This window comes from Fringilla coelebs (genome assembly GCF_963513975.1).
Source record: "Fringilla coelebs genome assembly, chromosome: 4".
In the NCBI taxonomy this organism is placed as follows: Eukaryota; Metazoa; Chordata; class Aves; order Passeriformes; family Fringillidae; genus Fringilla; species Fringilla coelebs.
This window is the reverse complement of record NC_140032.1, coordinates 35,527,656-35,555,301: the sequence shown is the minus strand read 5'-3', so window position 1 is coordinate 35,555,301 and position 27,646 is coordinate 35,527,656. Positions and strand designations below refer to the sequence as shown.

Sequence of the window (27,646 nt, the reverse complement as noted above, 5' to 3'; positions counted from 1 at the left end):
GGCCCGGCGCCGGCCCCGCCCATCTCCTGGCGGAACGGAGCGAGGCTGGCGAGGGGGCGGGGCCTCTCTGGAGCCCGCCCAGTCGGCGCTAGGCCACGCCCCCCGGCGGCGGTCGCGCGCGCGCCCCCCCTGCCCGCCGCCGCCCGCTTCCTGCCGCGTCCGCCCCGCCCGAGCAGCGGCCGCAGCCCCGGCCGGGCCCAGCGGGGAGATGAACACGGTGCTGTCCCGGGCCAACTCGCTCTTCGCCTTCTCGCTGAGCGTGATGGCGGCGCTCACCTTCGGCTGCTTCATCACCACCGCCTTCAAGGAGCGCAGTGTGCCCGTCCGCATCGCCGTCTCCCGGGTCACGCTGTGAGTGCGGCGCGGAGAGGGAAGGAAGGGAGTGGCGGGGGAGGGCCGGGCCGGGCCGTAGGCGCTGCCCGCTGGGAGGTGAAGGGTTCGGGAGCCGAGAGCAGGGGCCGGGGCGGGTGAGGGGACGCTGACGGCCGGCAGGGGCGGCCGGCGCCTCGCGCGGCGCTCGGGGCTCGGCCTCCTGCGCTCCGGGCGGGCCAATGGGGGAGCCCCACGACGGCGCAGCCGGGCGGGAGACGGGGCGGCGCTCGGGGAGCGGCCCGGCCGCCTCGGCCCCGCGCCTCCCCGGGAGCGGAGCGGAGCCAGCTGCTGCCTGCGGCTGTGGAGAGACAGGGACCTGCAGGAACGTGGAGTTTATCTTATCAACATTTATCCGATCGTAGTACCTTTTCATTAGTAGCTCTCTCGGGTTTCTCCGTTGATAACCTAGCATATCTTCTGTCCTGTGGTAGAAAATTGATTGGGATGGGTTCTTCTCTGTGAAATGCGCCAGGTGTAGGACACAATACCACATCAAAATGTGTCGCCTACACAGATAAAATGGGCTGATGCAAACTGGTGCTGGGGAACCTTTTTTGGTGTTGGTTTGGAGTGGGATTTTTTCCTCTAAAAGGAGACTTCCTCACAGAGGACTTACATTAAGTATGTGTGATATGGAGGGCAGTAGTTTCACAAGCATTTGAGCAGCTCTTCCAGCCACCTATGAGCAAAGGTCTTTGCTCCCGTTTTTGCCACGTGGTTCTTTACCAGGGTTCCACAGGGGAATCTGGCTCATAGGACACTTTACTGAGCTGGTTTAAATCAGCTCTTGCTTTTTGGTTTGGTTTTGGCTCAGATTAGGGAGCTAAAGCAGCACACTTTTGGAAGTGGTTAGTGCCAGGTTGGATGGATCTCTGCACAGCTTGGTCTAGTGAAAGGTGTCCCTGTCCATGTCAGGGAGGTTAGATCTTTAAGGTCCCTTCCAACCCAGCCCATTTTGTGATTTGTTGGTGATTCTGTGGAGCTTTGGAACCACCCAAGGTAAGTGTCACCAGTGATTGCCTAATAACAGGACTTGAAAGGAAGCATGAATGCAAATAAAGAGACTGCCATCACCTTTTAGACGGGTTTAATACCACAGGAAAAAAACCAAAAAACTTGTATTCATGCTACACTGAGGATTGCAAAAGCACAAACTTGACATAAAAGCATGTCTTCGAGTGTTATGGTGAGCTCAGCATATATAGGGCAGCACACTAATGCCTGATTTGGGTGAAATGTGCATTACCAGTCCCTTCTGTGATGCACAGATCTGGTGTTACTGGGAGGTGCTACACCTAATCTGCTTCTCTTGAAAGTCTGAGAAGTTCTGGAGACCCCAGGCTTAAAGCCTGCTGCTCCATCTGGCTGACAGTGGTCAAGGGATGAAGTCAAGTGCTTGAAAAGGTTTACTACTTAAAAAAAGACTGCTGTTTGCAAAGACATGGAAATTCATACCAAGGCTCACATTGTGAAGATTTGGTAGTGTTTTTCTTAACTACTATTTCCAAAAGTGTCTTCTTCACTTGTAAACTTTTTTTTTTTTTAAATTTGAGATCACTAAACTTGGTTTTAATGAAATTATGTTTTAATTGACTAATTTCTGAACTGTAATAAATATAACTATGAAGTTCATAATTTAAAAAAAAATTGTTCCCTGAGGAGTTGAGGTTCATAGTTGATGGCCAAGCTAATTGCTTATGGTATTCATCTTTTGTAGATAGTAAGTTTGGTAAACTGATAAGCTTTATGAGTACATTTGGACCTATCTGCTGTGTGTGTTATTTTCCAGTTGCTCTTTCCATTGTGGTTTAGTGTGGCAATGTGAGGTACTTTTCCAAATGTAGGTTTACAATAAAGCCTTCCAAAATTATACAATTTTCCTGAATGTAGATGAAAATAACTAATTTCTTCATGCTGTTATTTATATATATCACTGGAATAAATCTTGTGTGAGCTATGCATGTAAACTGTTGTATTGGAATGGTCAGAGCACAAGAGACTGTTTTTTCAAGGACAGTTGAGAAATAATATTGAACTTTGTTGCCAGCAGACTGCTATGCAGATGTGTCCCAATCAGTTTTACATATATGGGGATGCTAAAACATATTTTACTAAAAGGAAATGCTTACATTTAGATACAGATACAGATTTTTGTTAACAGGAAAAAGTCAATAGGCTGCTTATATGTCTTAGACACTGCGGTGTCAAGGCTTGACATTTAAAACTGGGACACCATCATTTCTGGAAGGTAGGTGTTAGTTTGTAATGTTGATTGCATTTTAGCCAGAAGTATATAAAGCAAAATACAGAAAATGGATGAGGGAAATATCTAATAAAAACCATAATTTATGTAGTGTGTAAGATATAATGAGAAAGGATAATCTTGTGTTGTGTTTTGTTTTCTCCTAGAAAAAATGTAGAAGATTTCACTGGACCTAGAGAAAGAAGTGATCTGGGATTCGTCACATTTGACATTACTGCAGATATCCTTAATGGAAAAAATGGTTTGCAGACTTTTTGAAATAAGAACACTTTGATGCTATTTTTGTTGCCTTATAATCTTCACATATTCAGGACATAGGAAAAACTAGCAATTTGTCAAAAAAGAAAAAAATTAAAGCAGCTGAAAATAGTATTTTGCATAGCTATAGCTGTGCAATAGAACTTAAACCAGCTCTTTGGTCTCTAGTAGATGACAAGTTGTTTAATGCCTGTTTTTGAAATCAGGCTCTATTGTTAAGTGCACTGTATCTAATAATGGGGAATGCAGTTTAACATCTAGACATTATGACTTTTAAGTGAAGTTTATATCAGTGGTTTGAGGAGTGGATTAATATAGGGCTTATATAGCATATTGTTTTAAATGTCATACCTAATCTAGGGACTGCACCTTTCAAACTCAATTTTTTGTGAGCTTAAGTCCTGACTGTATAACAGTTGCATAGAAGTACATGTCATTTTCTAAAAATAAAAAGGCATTGTAATAGTTTACTTGCTTAGATGTTAAACACTCTAATCTTTAGTATTGAATAATATGAAATTCATTGGGAAGCATACAGTTTACTGAAAGATGTATCACATTGTTTTTTAGCGTCTTTCTCAATTGCTGTTGCAGTTTTGCAGGGGGTTTTTTGTATTTCTTTGCTTCCCTGTGAGTCTGGATTTAGGCTCTTGAAAGAGGCAGAAGTCAGTACCAAATAATAGGTAGCATGTTCAGGTGATTACACTAAACTATGTTTTGCAGCTGGTCTGAGAATGCTGGGATTTTTCCCTGTCTGCTGGTTTTTGTCACTGTTAGGCAAGACACTGACACCTCTGTGTTTTGGTTTTGCCCTTTTGAAGAACACTGTCTTGTGTGAGTAGACCACACAAAATAAAACCCTTGATACAAATGCTGGATAAACAGGCTAATCAGATTTTTGCAGGTCTGTTTGCACAGGAATAAGAGGAATTTTTTTTTTAATCAACTGAAAGCAGGAGAAGTAAGTTCCTAACTCTGAGTTTGGCCTCTGAAATGCTTATACATATAAAAACCAGAGACTGAAATTCTAAAGTGGATGCACAGACCTGTACACACATTGCATATAGAGAGAAGCAGAGCAAGGTAGGACAGGACCTCTAAGAGAAAAGTTAAAAGTTTTTATACAAGGATTAGTCTGCAATATGGGGGCATAATATTCCATGTTTGAGTGACTTCTACTTGTAACAGCTTTTTTTTTTTAATAATGATTCTGACTGAATCTCTCATGTCTGGCATAAATAAGGCTTGCAATATTTAGAGCTGTAAAAGTCTGGTAGGGTTCGAGTATCTCTTCAAGATTTATGAAGTGATACTTGGACTGTCTTAACTACCAGAAAGAAGTTGTGAGTCCTGGGAGAAGTTAAATAAAATGGCAGTTTGAAAGAGGAACTAGGCAAAGGAAAGGGGAGCATATAGTTTTCACAGTCTCCTTTAAGCTTATTTAATTAATTGTTAACTTTTACAAGTGATAAGAAATCCTATCAGGGAGATCTTCAGAATCTTGTTTGATATTTTGAGCCAGATGATAAAATATCTTCAAGTAAAATATTTCTACCTATTCTTGCAGTGACAGGAGTTAAATATTTAATTCTTTCCTTTCTTGCCCTTTGAATTAGTAGCTGAAAAACATGTTGGGATGAGTGGAAAAAGGAAAAACGTGTTGGGATGAGTCGAAAAAGGAAAAACAGATTTTGAGGCTAGTTAGGAAATTATTTATTCTTTGAGATAATGGCAAATAGAATAGAAAAGAGGACTAGAAAAGAAAAGATTTCAGCTAATCTCTATTGTAAATTAAAAAGTGTTTTCCAATCACATGTTATTGTTAAATAAACAGACTATTGTCAGTAGATAATCGAATTTGCTAATTTTTGGGGTCCCTTCCAATATGAAATACTTCCCATATTGTAATTTCTCTAACGTGTGCATTAAAGGCTCTTTGAATTCCCTACACTTCACCAATTTTATATTTATATATTGTTTAATGTTACTGTATTTGGATACAAGGGTTCTCCGATACTGTAAAAAATTGCCTTGAGGATATATGTGGAAAAATTCTGTCGGGACTTTTATGTTTAAGGTTTTATAATAGGTTGTCTAGCAGAGGATTCTGGTTCCTAGCTTACAGTGTCAAATATAGAACTCTTAAATTATTGGAGGAGAAATAGCTGCTGGATTTCATAAGTAGTAAAAAGAAATACCCACCTAAAAACCTGTCACTTTATTATGACTAAAACATGTGTTCAAACTGCTGGCAGTACTCTGATTTATGAGTAAGATGAGATATGTTGAAAGGTAAGAGCTCACTGTAATGATTATAGACTACTTAGATCCAGTAAAAATAAAACAAGGTTATGTAAGTACAGTATTGTATTTTTCTTAACTTGCATACATCTGCAGAGTATATTTGATTGGAATGTTAAACAATTGTTTCTATATTTGTCTGCAGAATATTCAACGAAAAACAATGTAAGTATTGAAAAGAGCTTTGAAGCAATTACTCATTTTAGTACTGCAGCTATTTTTAAATATTCCGTAGTTCTGCTGAGAAGAGTTAAGGCCACCAGCATTTCCTACTAGCCTGCACTGGTTTTACTGGCCTTCATGATTATTTTCTTGACAGTTAAACTGTAGGCTGGGAAGTTCACCTCCATAAAACCTAACTTGATATATGCCCAGTAGAATGGGAGAAAAATAACACATGCTTTGTATTGCAGTATACTTACTGTAAATTAGTTTTCTCACCTGTTCTATTTTACTTTTTTCTAAATTTCTGTGGTTGACTGCTGTTAGAAACAAGAGAGAGTAGCTTCTGGGCTGGCCATATGTGGTGTGTGTTTTGTTCATAGATCACATTTGACCCTACCAGTTACTGTAGCCCCATAATTCATTTAAGTTACCTTGTCATACTTCTCAAAATAATTTGCCTTGCTGCTTTAAATTGGTTTCTACTGAGCCTTCCCTTTGGGATAGCTGAAAACCCTTTTTACTGATCTGATAAAAGCTATGTGGAGCAGCCTTTAAAAAAATTGCTTTCATGAAACACCATGCTGCCATGGTACCACTGAATTCTAGTTAAGGCTGTTGTGGTCACATTGTGAGGATATGGTGGAAGCTTGGGGATTTTCTTAACTTGCTGTACAAAACTGTCCTTTTCTTTTTTAACTTTTTTTTTTTTTTAGTACCTTAATTATATTAAACAAGATGGTGGATATTGTGTTTGTGCTAGATTGTACAGTGATTTTATTGTATTGTTCCATATTTTAGATTTTTCTTCCACGTAACTCAACACTTCTCACAAATACTGAGAAGTATTTTTCTAAATTGTTCTATAAATTACTAAACAAGACTGTTTAACATCTACTTGAAAGAACTTTACACTTTGGAGTGTAAAGAATTTACTCTTTAGAGTGTAAATTCCAGTAACATAAGAACTTGGGATCTCACTTTTTCAACTGTTAATAAATTTTGGGGGGTTATGCTTGCAATTCAAATAGAGATTTGAATTAAAGTTGGAAAATGTTAAGGACATAAGCAGAGTCATGATAACTCAGTTTAAGTCCTTTATTTGAAACAAAGTCTAAATACTGTTTTAAAAGTTACTTACCTTTGCAATTCAGATGGTAACCCCTTTATGCTTTGCAATTCTTCTAAAGCATATGGTTTCTTTTTAAATGTCTTTCTTGTGTTTTAAGATGTTCCTTGTTGTTTCCATTTATCCCATGCCACACTTCACTGTGTAATAGTATTGCATTACCCCATTGTGAAGCGTTATCTTGTTGAATTAGTCATGGATTGCAAGCATGTACTTCAGGGGTTTTAGATGAGTTGTACAATGAAGGTCCAGTGTCTGAATGTGACCTGGTAAGGTACCTTGCTGACTTAATTGCAATTGATATTTTAGGCCCTAAATCAGGTGGTCCTTTGGGACAAGATCATGTTGAGAGGAGATAACCCAAGGCTGTCCTTAAAAGATATGAAGTCAAAGTACTTTTTCTTTGATGATGGAAATGGTCTCAAGTAAGTAAATATTTGTTTTATTACTGGTATTCATGGTATCTTGATTTACTTACATACTTTGCATTTAATACATGTGTGGGAATTCATTGGTGTGGTAAGCTACCTATATTCTATCTGATACTCTGTCATCTCTATTGCATCTTTGATTGTTAGAAGATGACCTTGGGGTACAAGATAGCCTATGTATTCTGTAGACTAGCAGATGCACTGCTATGAGCAACAGGTTTCTGGGTTTCTGCCTTCAGCCTGTGTAATATTGTTTCTGTAATGCTCTCAATTCTGAAGGAGTTGATTAAAAAAAAAAATGTAGGCAGTAACTACCTAAAATTAAACAGCTTGTTGTTTCTGGACCAGATAAAATCTGTATCCTAATTTATTTAATAGTAACTGTTAATTAAATCACTTAACTTGAGTATTTCTGCTGATAGTCTTCATTGCTTTTTGCAGGGGAAACAGGAATATCACCTTGACTCTCTCCTGGAATGTTGTACCAAATGCTGGCATTCTACCTCTTGTAACAGGATCAGGACATGTGTCTGTACCTTTCCCAGATACCTATGAAACAACAAAAAGTTATTAAATTATAGTACTGAATCATAAGCAAAATATTTTTATACTTGTATATTGTGGATACATTTTATTGCAGTTTCTTCTTGCATCCCATACAACTTTTCACTGAATGGAGCTTAATTTCCTCAGGATAGTAGCATAGGAAAAGCAAATGAAAATTCAGTTGTTTTTTTTTTTTTATAAAACATTGAAGCTGAAACTTAAGGGAAAGGTAAATTGCAGAGTAATGGTTTTGATGGGGGGAAACTGAGGATTTTTTTTTTTTTTCCTGGCCATTTAAGTATAGAACTCCCTTTCTTTTAAATAAATATTTTTAAACCAGAAGATAGTCTTCCTGTGTTTGGGCTTTTTAAGTACTGTGATTGTTATTTATTTTGTGTAGAACTCAAATATACCTTCTGGAGTTGGTTTCTGGAAGTGCCTGAAGGAAATGGCTGTTCCATTTTAGGGCATTTTTTAAAATCCATGTGCAGTATGTTACAGTAGACTAAGCTTGGTCCTTTCTAGGACTGTCAACAGCTACTTGGAAAACTGATAGTTCATTATCTGTCAGTCAGCACTCAAATCTTGAGTGCCACTGATGTAGCCCACATTCAGTTCCATATTACAAATCATTTTAATAACTGCTTGCAATGCAGCAAACTGGAAGAATAAAAAGAAATCTATTCAGTTTGAGTCTTATTTCTTTAAGCATAAGACATAAGGCTAGGTCAGTAAGAAAAGTAAAAGCTTTAGGTAAAGAAAGGCTTTCTGAAATGGAATCTCTAGATTTTTACTGGGATCGCTTCATCAGGAAGAAGGAACGTGCTTGTTCCAGAAGGGGCTGAGACAACTGATATCAGAGGGCATCTTCCACAGCAAGGAATAGGATAGATGTTCCCTAAACAGTCTGGGTAAACCTTTCCAAAGCAGAGCATTTCCCCATGGTAAGCTAGAGTAATTGAGGCAGATTTACCAACTTGAGTGATAGTGAGTCTACCTGCAAGGCTTGCTGGGTTGCATGAACCAGGAAAGGTAGCAAACAGCGTGCAGCAGCTTCAGGCAGCACCTCTGCGGAAAAAGCAGCCTCTCTGTGGCTGCACATCCCCCTCTGTGTGCTCCTTCCCTCAGCTGCAGCTGGGAATGCTGTCGGGTTGGGAGGAGGGAAGGAGCCGGGTAGCCGGGTCGCCCCTAGGCAGTAGCAATGGTTTGCAGTGGTTGAGTGGTGCATTCAGGCCATCCAGGAGATAGGCAGGAGAAGGAGCACCCACTAACGCCCTCCTGGCACAGTCCCTGATTTACATATGTTATATTCAAAGAAAGGGAATTCATTGCCAGACAGGGAATGTTCTGGATGTACTGGGGACTTGGAAAAAGGGGAAACTAAAACTCAGGTTTTAATACTGGAAATCAGAAAAAAAGTAAGGAAAAATGATGAGAACTGTATTGGGAAAACCCTTACAAAAGAAGAGATGCAAAAGATTGGAGCAGAGTGTCCCCCTTTGCTTTGAGTTCACCTAAGAGCTGGTTGATTTTGAAGGAACTAGCTTGCTTTTAAAAAGGGATCTTTAATATTTGTGAATTATCCCTAAGTGACTTTTTAATACATTCTTTATGTTGATGTATTAATCAAAAAGGTCTTGAAAAAAATTCCCAAAAGGTGCTTTGTCTGTACAAACAAAATTTTGTTAAAGTGCAAAAACTTGTTAAAACTTTTTTTTCACATGAATGTTGTAGGAGAACTTGTCATTTGTATCCAGCATATTTGCATGAATTTCAGTTCTCTGAACTTGTCCTGTTTTCCACAGAGTAGTATAATCAGCACATTGAAACACATACTGTTTTTGCTGTGCTTTGATATCAATTGTATATGTGGCTCTAAAAACTGTTACAGAGAACTTAAAACTTTCATAGAGAAGGAAAACAAAATATTTTTAGAGATAATTGGGCAAAGTTGTGGATTTGTTTTGCTAATTACCGAATAAGTGGTTGTTTTTTTCATAAATTATATTCTTGAATTGTTTACTGAAGCATTTCTTGTGGTTTGGCATTCAACCACTTCCCTGCATTCCTTTGGCAGCACTCTTCCAATGAATATAATGTCTGCCTATTAAAGAGAAGCTTTAACTACAGAGACAAGGATCTGCTGTCAAAGAGCATCAGGGAGAAAGCTACTTTCTGTCCTACAAAATGGTATATTCCTCCCAGCAGACAGTAGCAGAATTTCAAAACACAGAAACAGTAGCTTTCAAATGTGGTGTTTGATGCTTTACTAGTGTTTCCCTGTGAAGAGAAATTATGTTTGAGGTAAGCATTTTAGAGGGATGAAGAAGAAACCATCACAGAGTTCAAATTCTTGGAGAGAAGAACTTGTTTTTATCCTGAGGAAAAGGCCATTATAGATGAGCATTTGATGCTGTAATAGCTTGGGTTTTGCTCCTGAGCCACGAAGTGAGACAGGGTTAGTTCAGAGTTTCAAGGAGCCAAATTCCTCCAGTGATCTCTATAAAAAAAAGTAAAAAGCTTTTCCAAAAGTCAAATGGCTACTGTATTTTGTTGTGACAATTCTCAAATCATTTATAAAAAGAATGTGCTTTTGTGGAAACTAATGGCATTTATTTCCTCTTGTCTCACACGTCTGATGAGGTACTCATATTGCTGGCAGTGGTGTTCTCTTAGCTGTGTTGCTGACCAAATAGTGATGGTTTATGGAGTAATATGTGTAAACAAGGTATTCCCTGGCAAGTGATTTAGAAAATGCTAAAGATGCATTTCAGATAGTAATTTTTAAGTGAGGTTCCGGAGATAGGAGTTCTTGTGTAAGGACTATAAAATTGACATTTTTAAAAGTAGCCTGTGTTTCCATTTGCTATCAGAAACATGCAGCACTACACTGACAGCTCTATACAGGAGGGGCAAAATAGCTTTAAAAAATCTGTGTTTAGAGCTCTGCTCCCCTGAGCAGGCAGTCTTATTTATGGGGGGCTCTACAGTTATTGAAAATAGACATTGAGAAAATAAATTATTTCTATCCGTTGTTAATTATTTTAATATATTTCTTCTGAACAATGAAGTTAAAGCTAGCTTTATATATTGCTTACTAGCAAGATTTAAATAGAGTTCCTGCATAATTTTTGGATTCCAACTGTTGAAAATGTTGTTCTTCTGAAAATTGCTTCAAGATGATAGGTTTTGCAGATCAGTTCTGCAAAGTTAAAGCGATTTAGGCTGAAAACTCTGGTGCTGGACAAACAATCTTCCTCCAAATTTGTGTCAGAAAATGTGTACAGAATAACTGTCAGACTTCAAGAAAAGTTTTTCTGGTTTGTTTGGCCACTTTATTTTGGATTTTTTTTTCCATTAAAACAGTTAAAACTTATAAAAATATTTTAAACTGTTCATACAAACAAACGAGTCAACAGACATATATTGTTTAGCCTGAAAAGTTCCATTCTACATGTACAGGTAAATGCTCATATTGCAGTAGTTATATCAGGCTTCTTTTTATTAAACAAAAAAAATCCAAGACTTAGCTTGAGCAAGCCACATTATTTCTGGATCTTTATCTGGTGCCCTCCAACACTTCCCTCAGACCATTTTCTCAAATTGGCATGTTATTGAAGATAATGGGCTGAAGATGAGGCACAGATGGAAATAAATGTTCAATATTAAGAATGGTCATAGAACAGCTTGGTTTCGAAGGGACATTAAAGGCCATCTAGTGCAGCCTCTCTACACTGAGTAGGGACATCTCCAACCACATCAGGCTGCCCAGAGCCTCATCCAGCCTGACCTTGAATGTTCCCTGGAATGGGACATCTTACACCTCTGGGCAACATGCTTAGTGCTTCTCTGCCCTCATTGTAAAAAACTTCTTCCTTATATAAATCCACCCTTCTTCAGTTTAAAACCATTATCCCTTGTCCTATCTCAACAAGTCCTGCTTAAGTGTTAATGCCCATCTTTCTTTAGGGCCCTTTCAAGTGCTGGAAGGCCTCAATCAGAAGTCCCTGGAGCCTTTTCTTCTCCAGGTTGAACAGCCCAATTCCCTCAGCCATTCCTCTAATCATCTGCATGACCAGGATTTTTCTCTCCATCTCTCTCCGCTTTCTCTCACCCTTTCCTTCCTCTCACCCTTCCCTCCTTCTCACTACCCCTCCCTGTTTACTCCAAGCTTCAACACAACTGCTTTTTTCAATCATTAATGGTCTAATAATGAAATTCTAAATCCTCTGTGAATAAACTATTTAGAAAATAAAGTAGAAAAAGTGCAACTGTGGGTTAATATGGACAAATTCATCTGGAACTTTCTTCGGCTTCCCAGCTGTATTCCCTTTTGCTCCTTGGTAGTAATCACATAAATTCTGAAGAAATAGCTGGCACACTTTTAAAATTATAAAATTGGCAGAAATGGGTTAGAGAACATACATATTTCCAGTGCTAGAGGACCGTGACAGTGAGCAAGCATTTCTGTAATTGGAAGACATGTTTGTATTTTACCACTAACTTTGTTAGCAGCAGTCATCTTGTGCTTTGCACTTGTAATGCAATGATTTCTAAGTGCTTTACAAGAAAAATACACATTTAGTTCCAGAAAGATCCTGGCATTCTTAAACCATACTGGAAGTGCTTTTGCAAGCAAAACAGTATCCTGGGTTAACTAGAATTGCCTGTGTGGCGTGTGATAAACCCACCACAGGTTCCACCAGCTGGCTGCACAGGTGGTTGGTAACCAGAAGGGATAATTGAGAACTCTTAATTGGGCAGGCCTTTGGCAGAGCCAGGATTTGGATGCCATGTGTGGAGTTCTGCTTCTGTGTTGCAATGTGCGCAGCAGGTACAGTGCTATTTATTCAGCCTGCCTCCTTGCTCAGTGTTTCTTCTTGCTTTGTCAGGGTTTTGGTTTTGTTTTCCAAGACATGGCTATGGTCCCATGTGCTCATGCTGAAGGGAGTTTGTTGGATTTGATGCACAGATAAGGTTTCAGAGTGTGGTGGTAGGAGCTATGAGATGGGTAAAGAAGATAAACCAAGCACTAATTTTGGAGTTGATGTGTAAAAATATTTACGTTAAAGAACAGTTGGTGTTAGACGTAGCTGTGAGAGGCAGACAGAGGTCTTTTTTGTGTGACATTGTAACTGAAGATTGAGATAAAACTAGTTTAACTGTGATTTGGAAGTAAGGGTTGAGACTGTGGCTGCTGAAGTATTTCTGGGTTCTGCATTCTGTTTGGTGGTGTTGCTGTTTTTTTGGTGTGTTGATTTTTGGGTTTTTTACTTTTATTTCTAGAAGATAAATTTCTTTAAGTTTTCTTTCTTTCTCTCTCTGAGTTCTGAAAGAAAGAGTAGGCAAGGGTTTCTTTTTCTTCCTTGCCTTTCTAGTCCCCATTGCTCATTAACAATTACTTGTTCATTGACATTTTGCTTTAGGAATTAGTATAGTAAGAAAGAGAGAAGGACACTGGTGCCTGCATTCTAACTGCACAAGTGGCAACAACCAGCATTAACATTCTTCTTTTTAAGGACTGTTTTTTGGGGTTTTTTATATTTTCAAATTTTCAGATTAAAAAGTAAAATGTCTTGTATGTTTTAATGCTGTAATTAAATAACTTAAATGTTATATATCTCATCAGACATGTTATCTGAGCTCACTGTAATGACTGCCTCGTTTCACAAGCTTTTATGCATATTTATGAGCAGTGAACTTTGCCTAGTTGTCACCTCTCTGTATTGTCAAGCGTCTCTCCTAAAAAGGAGTATCTCCTTAGGATTTGTTTTTTTCAGTTAATAAAATTTTTTTTGACTTAATAGGGTATAGGTAGATCCTTTGACTAGATGCCTATCTGTTTTCCCTGTCCCTCACTTTAATAAGTTATTAATCAGAAACTTGTAAAGCAGATGCTGACATGCTCAGCATGGACAGTAGGCCACTCCTCAAAGTGACCTGTAAGAATCCATCAATATTCATCAAAGCCAGTGGGTGTCTTCAGATAAGAGATGTCTGGGTTTTTTTCTTTTTTTCTGGATACTTGGCATAATAGCAATGTCATGGGTTTGGTAGTGATGTCTCTTTTAATGCTCTCCTGATCCCAGGATGAGAATTTCCCACTACTATGAAATTCAAAATTTTTAGTATTAAAGAGAACAAAGAATGGGGAACTTCCATAACAAGCTGTTATCCTTTCAGGGAGATCCAATAAATATTGATGCTATATGTGTGTACCTGTTGTTCTGTGTAATCCTTCAAGAACTGGTCAGCACCAGGGAATTTCACCAATTATTGTTTCAGTGCTGCTTGTATTTCAGAGGAACCAGCATCAAACAGTGAGATTTATCTGGCTACTTCTACAGGGTGCAACACAAATTTAACCTTTCCCTGGGGAGCTATATGAGGTGTAAATGACTTGTTTTCCTGGATCCAAAGTGAAGGTTTTTGATGGCTTGGATTTTAATTAATTTTTGTAAATTTTTAGCTCTCTTTTTTTTTTTTTTTTAATTTATTGTTTACCTTCTGTCAAAGAGAATTGTGGATGGTTTGCTTTCAGAAAACGGATGTACATTTACCATTAAATTTATGGTAATTCTTTTATGCTCCCTTTTTGGTGGTATAATAGCAAAATATAGTGTTTATGTTGTTCAACACCAGATATGCATTTTATGATATAGGGATTCAAGAGAAACTGTACCAAGTTTTAATTATACTTGATTGTTTTTGCTGGTACAGAGGGAAACTGTTCTTTCATATCCATTTAGGGTTTGAGTAAAAATCTGTTGTTAACTTTGGAAATTTTTTCCCCTTTTAAATTTTGTCAAAAAATACTTTATTTTTTTTACCACTTGCATATTACTCCATATTAAAGAATTCATACAATATTTAAGTTTTTCATTTTCCTGGGTATATTCTTTCCTTCCTGGTTTCTGCTTGTGATCCAGCAAGATTACTTTAATTCTGATATGCTGACCCATTTGTGCACAAAATTAGTTTCTGAATTGTGTTTCAGCAAGACATTGTGTTACAAAGGTGCATCATAAAAAGGGGGTCCTAATTATTCATACTAAAAATTCCTCAGATTTTAGAAAAAGATGCAATACATGTGAGGGTGTACAATGCATGAGAGGGTGAGAAACTGAAAGCCTTCATTTGATCAATTCTGGGGCAGTGCTCTCTGCTGCTTTTTCTAGAGAAATATCCTTTATTTTCTCCCATATCTTTCTTGGGTCTTGAGAAGTCTTAAAAAACATGTTTTGTATCCTTTGTCACAGACTGGACTTTTATAAGTCAGTATTTTAATGGGCCTTCCAGTTGTTTTAACCAGCAATTATGTTTTTGGAAGCATGACTGAAATATTATAGAAGAGTGTAGAAATAGCTTTATGAAGAATGTTCCATCTAAACAAAATGGCAGTGTAATAGCACTAAAATTGCTCTTGCTAATTTAGTATAGTAAAAATAATGTGAACAAAAATCATGTTGAGGAAAAACGATTGGTTTTCATGTTGGTTTTTTGAAGACTGGATTTGATCATTCCCACAGGGAAATTTTATAGGAAAATCTATGAACCTATCTCAAGTCTAACAAGTAAAAACAATATTGATGCAGTTCAGTTTTGAAATCTCATTATGTCATGATCATGATAACTTTAAACCCTTCTTTGAATAAACTACATATACTAAAAGGTCTTCCTTAGTCTAAAAACCAATGACAGTTTAATTCAACAATATGCAGTTTGTATACTTACCAGCAGATGTCAGGCATTCACTTTACAAAACAATGGAGAGTGAGAAATGTTCATTTTCAGAGCAGGATATATAAGATATTTGGATTTTAAGTTTAGGTATATAAAGCTATTATGCAGTTTTTTACCTATTCGAATTGAGAGATTAATTTAAAGGAATTTTCAGAGTGTTTGGATTTTTGGATTTAGACAGGGGGGGTCTTAATGTAACTTTTTTTTAATATTTGACATATTTATGAATGCCATGTATAATACAGAAAAAAAGATGAGTCAATTATGTATATGTGTACAAAAGTGACATCCTTGCATTTGTGTTCTCTAGGCAGTAAGTGGCTGGTGACATTTAAGGGAGTGCTGTTTAGTTTATCCCTGGGAATCCCATCCCTGGGATGGGATTTGCCGTCATCTGTTGTAAATGAAAAATCTTTACAGTTAAAATCTGTGACAGACTCAGGACTCTGGGATGTTATTCTTGGGTCCTCTACAGGTCTTTCATGGGCCAAAAAAAAAAGCTGCAGATGACAGATGCAAATGAGTTTTAAACTATATAGGGAGTGAGGGTTGGTTGTCTCGCAAGCATTTTGAAACCTAATTCATTGCGAGTATAAATCAAATTTTCCAACTTTGAATAGTATGGGTAGAGATCGCTATAGGAAATGAAGTCTGGGCAACATCATCTTTCTGAATCTACACTGTTGTAGTGAATATGGTTTAAGGCAATTTTCAGTGCATTTATTACCTGTTACATGTTTCATTCAGAAAACAAAACTATTTTTTGTAAATATTTGGGCAGTGGAGCAGGAGTAGCTGTCCTTTGAAGTGGGGTGGTATTTCTATACAGATAACCGCAGTGACCCCGTTCTTTAAGGTAAATGTCTGTGTTCTGAGCATCTACCCCTGCTAAGTGGGAACAGCTGCTTCTCAAGGAGACAAGATACAAGTCAGTTGTTAGTGCTGCAGTAACAAGAATCTCAAAGCAGCCATGGTTAAAAACAACAGAAAGCATGAGCATGCCATGAGAATTGCTGCCTCTGCAGTTCCCACTGTATTAGAAACAACCAGCTATATTTATCCTCTCCCTACCAAATTTAGCCACTCCAAGTAAAAATGGTCAAAATAAGCGCTGTAAGAAAATATTGTATTCTGTAAATATGAGAAATGAAGGAGTACTACATTTATCAGGGAACTTTTGGTTTTATACCTGTTCCAGAATGTTGTGGGGTTTTCCCTTATGCGCAATACTGGGGAAGTATTTTTGATCCCAAACAAAAGGGAAAGACAGAGATGATATTGGCTATAAATAGGAATCAACAGTGTTCATAAACCACTTTGAAAGTGACACAGGTTGAAAGTGTCAGATAAGATATGAAACAGGATGACTTTGTGTAAAAGTATTGAAAGAAAATCTCACACAATTTTTCCACCTTTATTGGCCAAACTCAAGGGTTGGGGCCAAGTAATTTTGAAGAGCTTGCTGATCCAACAATTTTCTGTGAATGAATGGCATGTAACTGCTCCTTCATTCAGGCAGAGAGAATCAGTGAGTCTGGAATGAGTCAGATGGACAATCAGTCTCATCGCTAGGCTTAGCAGCCTGAGCTGGGCAGCATCACTTTCTTGCCAGAGGACAGGCTCTTCTCATTTGGACCTCATTCATTCTGTTCTGAATTGCAAGAAGTTCAGTGAAATGGTCACCTTCAGTGGCTAAGTCCAAAAGCAGCTCAGGGCATCCAAACTTGCTGTCGTGCACAAAATAGCTTCTGGAGAGTAGCAACAATTCAAAGCATGTTTGGTATAATACACTACAGACAGGTAAAGCTAACCCTGTAAACCAATTCTTTGTGCAAACTGTGATAGGGCTCCCTGGAAATGTCCTTGTTCGGATTTTTAGGTGTCATGAGAGTAGCCAGAGGCAGTGCAGGGCAAGCTCCCCAGGGCTGGAGTGCACATCACAGGCCTTGTAAAGCTGAAGGGAAGGACCCTGCCAAGGCTGCTGTCAGTTTGGGGTTTGACTGTGTCCCTCTAGAGAGCATTTATTACATTAGCAAGATGGTGCTGGAGCATCCTGTGCCTGTTCCAGGAGATTTGCAGTGTCACAGTGAGGTGAGGCTGTGACACCCTGGTTTATCTGACCCCCTGCTTGAGAGAAGGCTTTAACCCAACAGCACAGATATGTTTCTCGTCTTCAACACAAGCCCATTCATTTTTGGCTTAAGCCTAACTTAATTTAAGCTGTCAGTTCTTATATTTTTTTGAAAGCACCTGGTATTGATAAGGTGATGGCATGTAAGATGTGTACCAGGAGAAGGTTCAATTTTAAATGTAAAACCAGTAAAATTATTATTATAATTATTCAGAGCACTAACAGCAAGTCCTGCAACCATGCAAATAGTCCTGCATGGTCTCTCTTTGAAAGGGAAAATACTTCCACTTCCTACTAATATAAAGGTCTTTTCCATTAAGAATATTAAAAGGTACCAGCAAGACTGCTGAAGAGCTAATTATGGAAGAGCAAACACACAGTGAGAAATATTCTAAAAACAATCAAATAATAAAATTTACTTTCCTATTAAACTACATTAATGATTTGAATAATCTTTTAAGCTAACACACTGAGTAATATTTCGTTAGGGAAAAGTGACTGAGAATGGTTTATCAGCAGAAAATACCCTTACCGTGTGTCACTAGATGGCAATGTAACACACGGCAGAGGGACACTGTTAAGAACTTGCTCACATAGTTTAGCATCGAGAGAAAACAGGTTTTCGAGGCAGTTTTCATAGATAAAAAGTACAAATGAGAAGCTAGATAACAATATCACAAGGCTGTTTCCTAAAAACCATATATTTATGATCTTGACAGGAGAGAAATGTTAATATTTGTGGTTGTGTTTGACGGCTTTGGTAGTTATGGTGAAACAGAAATTTCAGTAGGTGTCTGTTTAGTCGGAGTTTGTGTCATAGTGCTACTTCATGAAAGGGCATCTGGAAAGTTCTTGGCCTCTGCTGTCCTCCTTGATAGCTGAGTAAAATGAAGTCTAGACTACAACTTGTTAAAGCTTGCATGTCTTTCGTAAAACTAGACTGTTCCCCTTATTTTCATGGGGGTTTTTTATGTTTGTTTGGTGGAAGGTTGTTTGGTTTTTAACTTTTGGTCCCAATACTAGGAGAGACCAAATAACTGGGGGAACTTGTTGCAGGAAAGCAGCACTTGGCAGAACCTGATGTGGCAGTACCACGCTCGTGTCATTCTCAGAAATTCCACTGATGTCAGAGGGAGTTCCAAGGGCACAACACACGAAGGGCCCACAACACAGAGCTTGTATGCAGTGACTTATAGAGGGAAAATGAAGCTTTTCAGTCTCCTTCACTTATCCCAGAGGGCCTGGCTATTGCACAACAGATGGGGTCGAGTGACCTCTTAATGTACGTACAGGCTAGTGCTCATTAATCTCCAAAGGAGGTAAGATTTCATGGTATGTAAAGACTTTTTATTTTTTTCCCTTGTGCTGATATACAGCGATGCTATGGGGAAATGAAGCTTTGATGATGCATTGCCTTTACACAAATGGGATATTATTTTAAGATTAAAATCACATCCCCCTTCCTTTTTACGGTAATGGATCATAAAACAAAATTGCACAAGATGGATGAATTTTTTTGCTCTTAAGGAGTTTCATGGCTCCAAAGTCGAAATAAGTTCGTAGTAAATGAGTTCATATTAAGTTCTTCATTTCTACAACAGCCCTAAAATCAGCAACTAGAATTAACTTAACTTTTTTTGTCAGGACATTTGAGAATCTATCACAATAGTTTTCTCAGTCTTTCTTACCAATGGGTACATTTCCATTACTGTTCATTCATGAGAACAAGGGAAGTGGTGCAGGATGAGCTGGTGAGAAAATTTAAAGGAAACAATAGTAATGACTCACAACTGAAGTCTGTGCTTTAGAAATTCCCACCTTTCAAAGAAGGTCTGCTAAAGAAAACCCCAAGTAATGTTCTAGCCAAGTCAAAATTATATTGGAGAAACACTATGGCATGTAAAGTATTGTTTTCAGAGAGACAGCCCAATCTGCTTCCACTTTTGATCTGGACTTTTTTTGGTTTAATGGCATGCTAAAAACTGCTTGCCCAATCCATTGTCTTCAGAGACTGCCCTTTCTTTGAAGACTTACAGGACTTGATTTCTGCCAAGAGCTGACTTCTTTATCTGGCATTTTCCCTTCTTTGGGGCTGTCTTATTGAAGTGTTTAGCAAAATATGTTTAATACTTCAAAAGGCTTTAATACTACAAAATACTACTAAAGTTTAATGCTACAAAGTCTTCGGTGTTTCAAATATTAAATTCAGTGTAACAGCATGTGAACACTGGTAGTAAAAACAGCAACACAGTAACAAAAAGAGGTCTGTGGATAGCAATGTGATAAACTACAGAGGTCTGATGAATTTTATTGCTTAATTTAAATGCATTTTACGTGTTTGCCATGAAGGAGTGATGTTTTCAAACTTCACTCTCCCTGAGCTCTTAGTAAAAGTTGTTCAATAAAAGTTTTTCTCCAAGTGTGTGCTCCCCACTGGAGTTTCCTCAAAGCTCTTGTGATTGTACTTGGGATCAAGTGAAGTCACATCCATACATGCATGATTTTATCATGTGAGAAACATGAACAGTGGTTCTGATGTGGTGGAACATTGAGCAAAACTGTGTTGTGGGGAAATTGAGTTCAGTATAGCAAGATTTTTATCTACTGCTGGTATATGTCTCTGCATATGGCTTCTGTTACATGACTGCTGAAAAGAGTTATTTTCTCATGAATGCTTATAGCTGTCATGTTAAAGGAGTCTTGTTTATCTGGGAGCTGAAATTAAAGTTACAGAAGTTGTATTTTTAGTGCTGATTTGATGTATATATAGCACAGAGAACACTAATAGGCTAAAGTTGTCTGTTAATCCACTAAACAGAAAACATACTGTGCCACGTACAGTAATTTTCATGTTAATTTATCTGTGCTCCTTAAATGCATTTGGCAAACCCTTTAAACTGTCATCTGGAAGAGTTGTTTCTGAATGTGTATGTGTTCTTTTTATTTTTACAGTAAAAATATATATTAAGCCTTTTTTTATGAGTATATTAATGTTACTAAGTTACCAGATATTTTAGTGGTTGTCTACTGAAAATCTTTTCAAGACCTTGGAATGTGTTAGGGTGGCAATGTAATAAAAGCACAGACAAAAACCATGGACAGATAAGGGGAAGCATGAAATGCAATTTATTCAAATTCACAGATCAACATTGTCTAAATATATAGACATATGATATATTAAGCCCCTAAAATGAGATAATCTTTGAAAGAAGAGCTATGTGGCTGACTTCTGTGAATGTTTCAGTTCTGTATATCAGTATGCTTTTCAGTTTTTTAGGTTTTGCCTTGATCATTCTGCCATGCCTCTTCCTTCACAACTTCTTTTCCCGGCCTGCCCTGATAGCTAGTCCTATATGCCAAACTCTCTGATCAAACTCTAAACTCAATTCAGTGCATCAGTGCTTTGAAAAGCTGGTACAACAACCTCCAAAGAGGGACATTAATATCATCCTAGCTTTCTCTCTTTTTCATTTGAAATTTTCATTATGAGAGAGACATGGAATGTGGAAAGTATAACTGTAATTTTTCTTGATTCTACATTACACAAATGAAGAAAGAATGGAGAGAAGTTGCGTTTTATTCTTTTTCACAGGGAGGAAAAAAGTTTGCTTTTCTTTCTTAAGTGTGCTGCCCTCAAGTGTGACCTATTGTTTGTTTTTAAAGATTATGCATTTCCATTGCTATGTGCCACATGTGATACTGCGTAGCTATCCTTATCAAACAGCCTTTTTTGTCAAGAATTTTGTCAGGTCATTTTACTGATAAATTATTTCAGTAATTGAATTATGTTTACTTTCTGCTTAACCATAACTTACTGCTGAGAGTTGGTCTTTCTCAAAAATAAAGTTGTTCTTTTTCAAAAGCATCACTTTTACACTAATTTCTTTTGTGCTGTTCTTCCTTAACCAAACCTTTCTGGCTGAGCAGTACTATGTTTTCAGTTGCCCCACAGTAGTCCAGGGTGTCAATCCAGCCTGCTGCTACAGCAGCTTGCTTAGCAGCTCCTCTGTGCTCCTCACCATGCCTGTCTTTTCAGAAAGATTGATCAGTAGTTCATCTGAAGCCTATGTCAGGCCTCTGCAACATGTGGATGTAATTAAGTAGCATGAAACGTTGTCTAAGGCCATGTACTGCTCTAGTATAAATAATTTGGGATGGAACTTCATTATAGAGCTAGATGTTAAGCTGCTAATGAAACTACTTACTGACTACATCAGGCAGTACTGGGAAGATGCTTGTGTTTCAAAACCTCATGTCTGCAGTGACAATTCCTTTGGAGTCTTCCTTCTACTCTACCAGCAGATTACTTGATATGATGTGCTTGTCCTGCTGCTTCTTCTGGATGCAGCTCAGGGATCTCTATGCTGAATAATACTGTGCAATGTATACATCTTGTGAGGTTTTTCTGTGAAACTGAGCTAAATATGTAGCTGCAAAAAGTAAAAGGGTAATCTGTAATCTAAACCAAAAATTAAAGTGGGATAGAAACTCTTTAAAGGGAATATGTAAGCATGGAAACTGGTACTCTGTTTCTGGAACTACTGATTTTTCTCTGTGGTTTCAGACCAGCTATTTATTTACCATCTTTATTTACTCATCTGTGGAAGAAGATGTGATAATTATTTACCTCTGTGGAAGTTTTTATGGGTCATTAGTTTGTTTTCGAAGAGCTCCATGACAGCTGAGGCAGACCAGCATACACACACAGACAAATTTTCAGTGACCAGGACCTAGCAGCTCAGTTATGTTGGTCTCTGCCTAAACAGCTGTCTCCACTTCTTCAGCAGGAAAGCCAAGTGTGGTTTCAAATTGTCCTGTCTCTCTTCCCCATGCCTGCCTCTAGATTTTTATATTTGTACACATTTTCCCTCTGTGGAACCTGTTCTGTGGCATCCTTTATGAGAGTTCCTGAAAACCTGAAAAAGACGGGTGCATAGACTAATGATCATTACAAAACAGTGGTCCAGCGGTCTTGATCCAAATGATGTTCTAAATTGTTTAAAGAACTGGAGAGTTTAGGAAGCTTATTTTTCAGGTTTTGTAGGAAAAACATGGAAGTCTAATCTTCTAACAGAGACAAGGCAATTACCAGCCCTGGTAGAAAAAAAGGCAAAATCAGGAGGTGCAGTTAACAAAATAATAACACTAGAGTTGCTTTCTATCAAAAGGGAACAGAAAATCACAAAAAGGGCTAGATGAGGTCTATTTCACTGACAATAAATGTGAAAATATAAGCTCTGTTATGTTAGGAAACTGGGTAGTGTTTGCCTGGTGCTTGGAAATGCAGTTTTTGCAGGTAAAGCATATAAATTCTATACAACAGGTAGAGATTGTCAGAGATTACCAAAAAGCTTTGAGGCTACTAAAATAAAGTTGCATTTTCTTGCCAAATAATGGATATGCATCATATCTCAAAATATATGGAGTTTTACAAGACCTGAAATAAAGTAAGGCTTTGTGCAGTTTCGATATATATTGTGTTGTTGGTTTGGTTTTTTTTAGAAAACATGAATATAAATAAGAAAAGAATTGCAGCTGAATATTTGCCCTTCCACAAGAAAGTTGGCAGTGTCAGAAAGACTTTTTTTTAACAAAACATGTTTAGTTTTGCCTATAAATTGACAAAAGATGAAAGATGCCTCATAGAGTTAGATAGGCCTGTTGAAAAAGATCAACTCTCACAGTAAGAAATAAATAATGAGAAACACAATATTGATTAAACTGTGTCAACAAAATGAATCTGATTTGAGATAAATATGGGAAATTACTACTCCCTGCTGATGTAATGAACCAGATACCTAGTTGTCCCTTAAAGATTATTTGATGAAATGGTTGTGATTACAAACAATTTCAAAGCTGCTGAAATGTTTGTATACAAAGGGCAAAGTTTTAATTTAATTGTTCAGTTTAAGCAGCCTTTAGGTTATTCCAGGCATGAGAAAGACATGAATTAGTGTTGCACATTATTTCAACCAAGTCTGCTTTGGCTTTTCATATAAAAGCTAAAAGCAAAAGTTCTCTTGTTTTCCTGTAATCTTTAACCCAATTGCTTAGGTAATAAGAAATAAGGTCCCATCCTCCTTCACCTTTTTTTTTTCCCCATGGCATTGAGGTCTTAATATTCCAAAATGGGAGAAACAAACCATGTTTTGCAAAAAAAAAAATTGGAGAAGAATATCCTAACCATCTTACTGGCAATGCTTTCCTATGGTGCCCAAGTTTGCCTTATTTTTCAGCAACAAGTCTTTGGCTGATAAATCTGTACAGAATAGACTTAGGATATTGTCTGCCACTTTACTGTGTATGAAAACAGGAGGAGTCTGTAGTGACATATTTGAAATAATGGAATGTCTTCTGGTTAAAGAGTAAATGGTTACAGTATTTTAACTATAAGACACTCTTAATTAGTCATCTCCTCTGTAAGGCAAACTCTAGCTTTCTTTATGATTGCAAGCATTCTTCTTCTAGCCTTCTTATTAGCCTAGTGCAAGGTTATTTCCCCCTGATAGTCTGACTTTTTCAAATAGTTCTGTCATTGCTCTTTTTTTTTTTTCTTATGCTGATGAAATCTCTGCAAGTTCAAAGTCAATGATGCTTCAGAGATGTTTCAACTGAAAGCTGCTTCCAGAACTATTCACAGCAGAATGAGGGCTGTGTTCATGAATGAGATGAATAATATTTGCTTGAGTTCAGGGTGGCCTAAGTACTTGAGAGATCTATGTGTAGTTACTACACAAAAGCATATATAGCCTTGGAGATGGAAAAAGTTAAGGGGGCTGTTCTTTGCACAACCTCATATATATTTCCCCAGTTCTTACTTTTGCCTTTGCTGATTATCAAGGTGCCTGCCTGTAGAGATGCCTGTTTTCATCTAATATTGTTTTTCTGGTTTGCCATTTATGCCATCACTCACCTTTTTGCTTATTTTCCTTTGTGTAATTGATTAAAAATTAGGCACATCAATAAGATAGAAAATACAGCAAACTATGGCAAAATACATACTTTGCATCTAGTTGCATATTTTAGAGTGTAAAATTCAACTTGGGGTTGCTATTCATCCTTCTTACTGGCTTCTCAGTGGGTGCTGAAATTATCAGTACTCTCAGTGAGCTGAGCACCCTGAAATTGTCCTTTAGACCTTGCATTGCTGTTCTGTACATACAATACTGTTAATGGATTAGCTCTATGTGTATATTGGACATTTATACTTTTATACTTGGAAAATGTTTTACAAGTGTTTCAATTGCTTTATGAAATTTGAATTCTGATGCACTCATTTCGTTAAACTTTGGAAAATTATTTTATTGCTTTTAAAGAACACAATTTTCATATTAAGCCGTTTTTTCACAAACAGATGCAGTCAAATATGTTAAAGATAGAAGTCAGGACTGAGCATTCCTCAGTTGCAGGTCAAGCTACTGCATGTGAAATGCAGTTTGGGCATCATAACTTGAGATTTTTTTCAGATCTTTGGGCATTAAATACTTTGCATCTCCTTTTTTTAAAAAAAAATTCAGCTTCATTCAGTTGAGTGAGAAAATACATATAAAATCATATGGATTTCAGGTTGTGTTAGGTATGTCAAATATTTACATCTTAAAAAACACCCCCAGATATTCTTGTTTATTTTTTTTTTGTAATCAAGTAAGTTAGGGTAGCTGGACCCAGATTTACTTCCTGCAAGCTCCTTATCTGATTTATGATTATGATTTATAAGCTGAACCCTGAAAAACACTTCAGCAATGAAAAGTAGCAGCATTCAGTGCTGGAGACTGTGAGTGTATGGGTAAAATGCTTCCTTTTTTTAATCACTCAAAAGCACACTGAAAGGCTTCCATGACTCAGATATTTGCTGGCTTTGGGTTTGGTGTTTGGTAGGATTTACAGGAATTAAGTGCTGGTGGCCTATTTTTTTGCTATTCCTATTAGCCATGTCCTTTCCTTGTGTTAGATGTGCTGAGGCTCACTTCTACACAGAATACACAGATCACAGTGAAACAAACAGTGGAACTCTGTTTTAATTTTTATGCCTATGCATTATATACTAGGATAAAAATCACACAGTCACATTCTGTGTGCTTAGAATAGAAAGAACTATCTTGGTAATAGCAGTCAATATTTCATTTTAAAATAGTTATGGAATCAACCTTAATGTTAGGAGATCCATAACATCTTCATGGCCCAAAGCATCTCTCAGAGTGGCAGAAAAAGAATTTTTTTCTCTTCTTCCTTTTCTCTGTTGAATTCTTTGGCTGAGAGGACCCCTGATGATCTTTTCAGCCTGAAAAGATTCTATCAAAAATTTGCCCAAAGCAAAATTCTTTCTTCTGGCCCTGAAGCTGTCTCTGTAGATAGCCTTTGAAAAAAAAGTATTAAGTAGTACTAGTACTTGCACAATTACTTGTTTCCTTTATGTTTCTTGTGTTTCTTTTATTTTTATTAAAACTGTATCTAGGGATCTCACATTACATCTGTTTTTTTGTTACAAAATGTGCAGCTGAAGGTGCTTCTCTCTCTTGTACCTCTTCAGCTTTGTTTGAATGGACTGTATTTCATAATAAATCAAATTTGTCTGTTGTTGTATTTGTTCCCGAAATACTCAAGAGTTTGCATTTGAGCAGAAAATTTCATAAGCTAGTTTCCATGTTTGTTATCCAGTAATTGTATCAACAATCAAGCTGTATAACTAAAAGTTTAACTGGCCTAATGATGAGGGACAACAGGTTTCATTATTTCAGACTTGACATAGTATAAAACTGCTACCAGAAACCTTTAGTTAAATTGCTGTTCTTCCATTGGGAAGATGTGTATTGCAGACTTCAGAAATAGCTACGAAATCCATCTGTCTGACCACCTAAGCATTTGCAAATCTTAATGTGGAAACACTTAATTCCACTTTGTTTCCCGAGGTGACCTCGAACTTTTGGTGGTAACCTGCTAAACTCCTGCCAGGAAGTGCTTAGGAGATGGTTGGGTGTACAAAGCTTTCCCTTGACACAGCACTGAGCTTTTCATTATGAAACGTGTTACATAAACATGACATAACCATCAGTCGCTTCTTTTCATTACTAAAGAAAGCAGAAGTGGCCAGAATCTGAAGTTGATATTATTTGCTGTTTCTATGTAGCTTGACAAAAATGAATGGATGGAGGTAAGGCAGAAAGACTACTAATTGAAGATACTTTTTTTTTTTCCTGTTTTTCCCCCTAAAGTTAAGCTTCTAGTCCTACATTTAAGACAGTTTGGGAACCTGAATGAAGTTTGTATAAATAGTTCTTTACATTTGTTACTGAGATTATTGCTAAATCTACAGACCTTCATATGAAGTGAGACAGCTTAAGGCATTCTAGACTCTGGGACTAGGTCTTGTGAACATGAAAACCCAGATATTCTTTGGGATCTGAGTACTGAGAATGTATCATCAGAAAATGGAGATACTCAGCATTACTTTATTAGGGAGGTCTGAAGATCTTCTTCCCTCCTAAGGCAAAAATCCAGATTAGTCAGTTTTATTTCCCTCCCCAAATAAATCATAAATATCCTATTAAAAACAGAATAACAACAACAAAAAAAATAGAATTCTTACTTTAAAATTTCAATCTAAAAGCTCCCATTTTCAGTTCACATCCAATTTTAATCAAAATTTCAGTTAATGTAAAACAGAATTATTGGACTAAGTTGGAAAACTTATTTTTCATGAATTTTTATGACCTTGAATTTTGCTGTTAATTTGTAAAAGGAGGACACTTTGAGGTAAGAAGTACTTCCACAGAGAGAAACATTTCACCTTCGCTTTAGTCTAAATTGGGTAGCGATTCTTAGTGGGTAGGTCTCAAGTTTTAGAGTATTGGAATTGGGATCTCATTTTCTATATCTTGGCACTTCACTATGCATATAACATAGTCACTGCCTTGCAAGATTTTTGGAGCCCAGTTAACAGCTGTCCAATTTTAGAACTTCATGATCAGTGCATAAGTTTAAAGGGCACCCTGAAACCACTCTGCAATATGGTTGTGTGAATTACTGAATTCTCACAGACTACAGTTTGGAAGCTGCCTCTAAATATAGTGTCCATTGTTTCTTCTTGCATAGGAGGATGTGAAATAGGCAGAGAAAAACTGAAATCTCTGAAATTTATCTACCTGTAAAATGGCTTAATGACATTTCCTTCCTTTTCTTTAAAGTATTTTGAGATCCCTCGGTGAAAAATGATGTATAAGAACAGAATAGCAGTGTTTCTTGGTACTTCTACATTATAAAGAAATTGAATGAATTTTGTTCAAGTTGTATTAGCTTCAAAGTCTCATTAC

The 27,646-nt window shown here is 37.5% G+C and overlaps 1 protein-coding gene across 1 annotated transcript; it reads left to right on the top strand.

Annotated features, from left to right (window-relative positions):
* Positions 1-108: 108 nt before the first annotated feature.
* SPCS3 (signal peptidase complex subunit 3) lies at positions 109-9,933 on the top strand. The gene is made up of 5 exons (XM_084204268.1): positions 109-351; positions 2,782-2,857; positions 5,285-5,359; positions 6,795-6,910; positions 7,358-9,933. Exons 1-5 carry the CDS (start codon positions 209-211, stop codon positions 7,488-7,490), a joined length of 543 nt encoding a protein of 180 aa, XP_084060394.1. The 5' UTR covers positions 109-208; the 3' UTR covers positions 7,491-9,933.
* Positions 9,934-27,646: the final 17,713 nt, after the last annotated feature.

What these genes read in the sequence shown, in the direction of transcription:
- SPCS3 (XM_084204268.1), top strand. Translation starts at nt 209, where the DNA reads ATGAACACGGTGCTGTCCCGGGCCAACTCGCTCTTCGCCTTCTCGCTG. An exon ending in GCCGTCTCCCGGGTCACGCT is followed by an intron (nt 352 to 2,781) that starts GTGAGTGCGGCG and finishes GTTTTCTCCTAG; the next exon opens with AAAAAATGTAGAAGATTTCA. An exon ending in CATTTGACATTACTGCAGAT is followed by an intron (nt 2,858 to 5,284) that starts ATCCTTAATGGA and finishes ACTTGCATACAT; the next exon opens with CTGCAGAGTATATTTGATTG.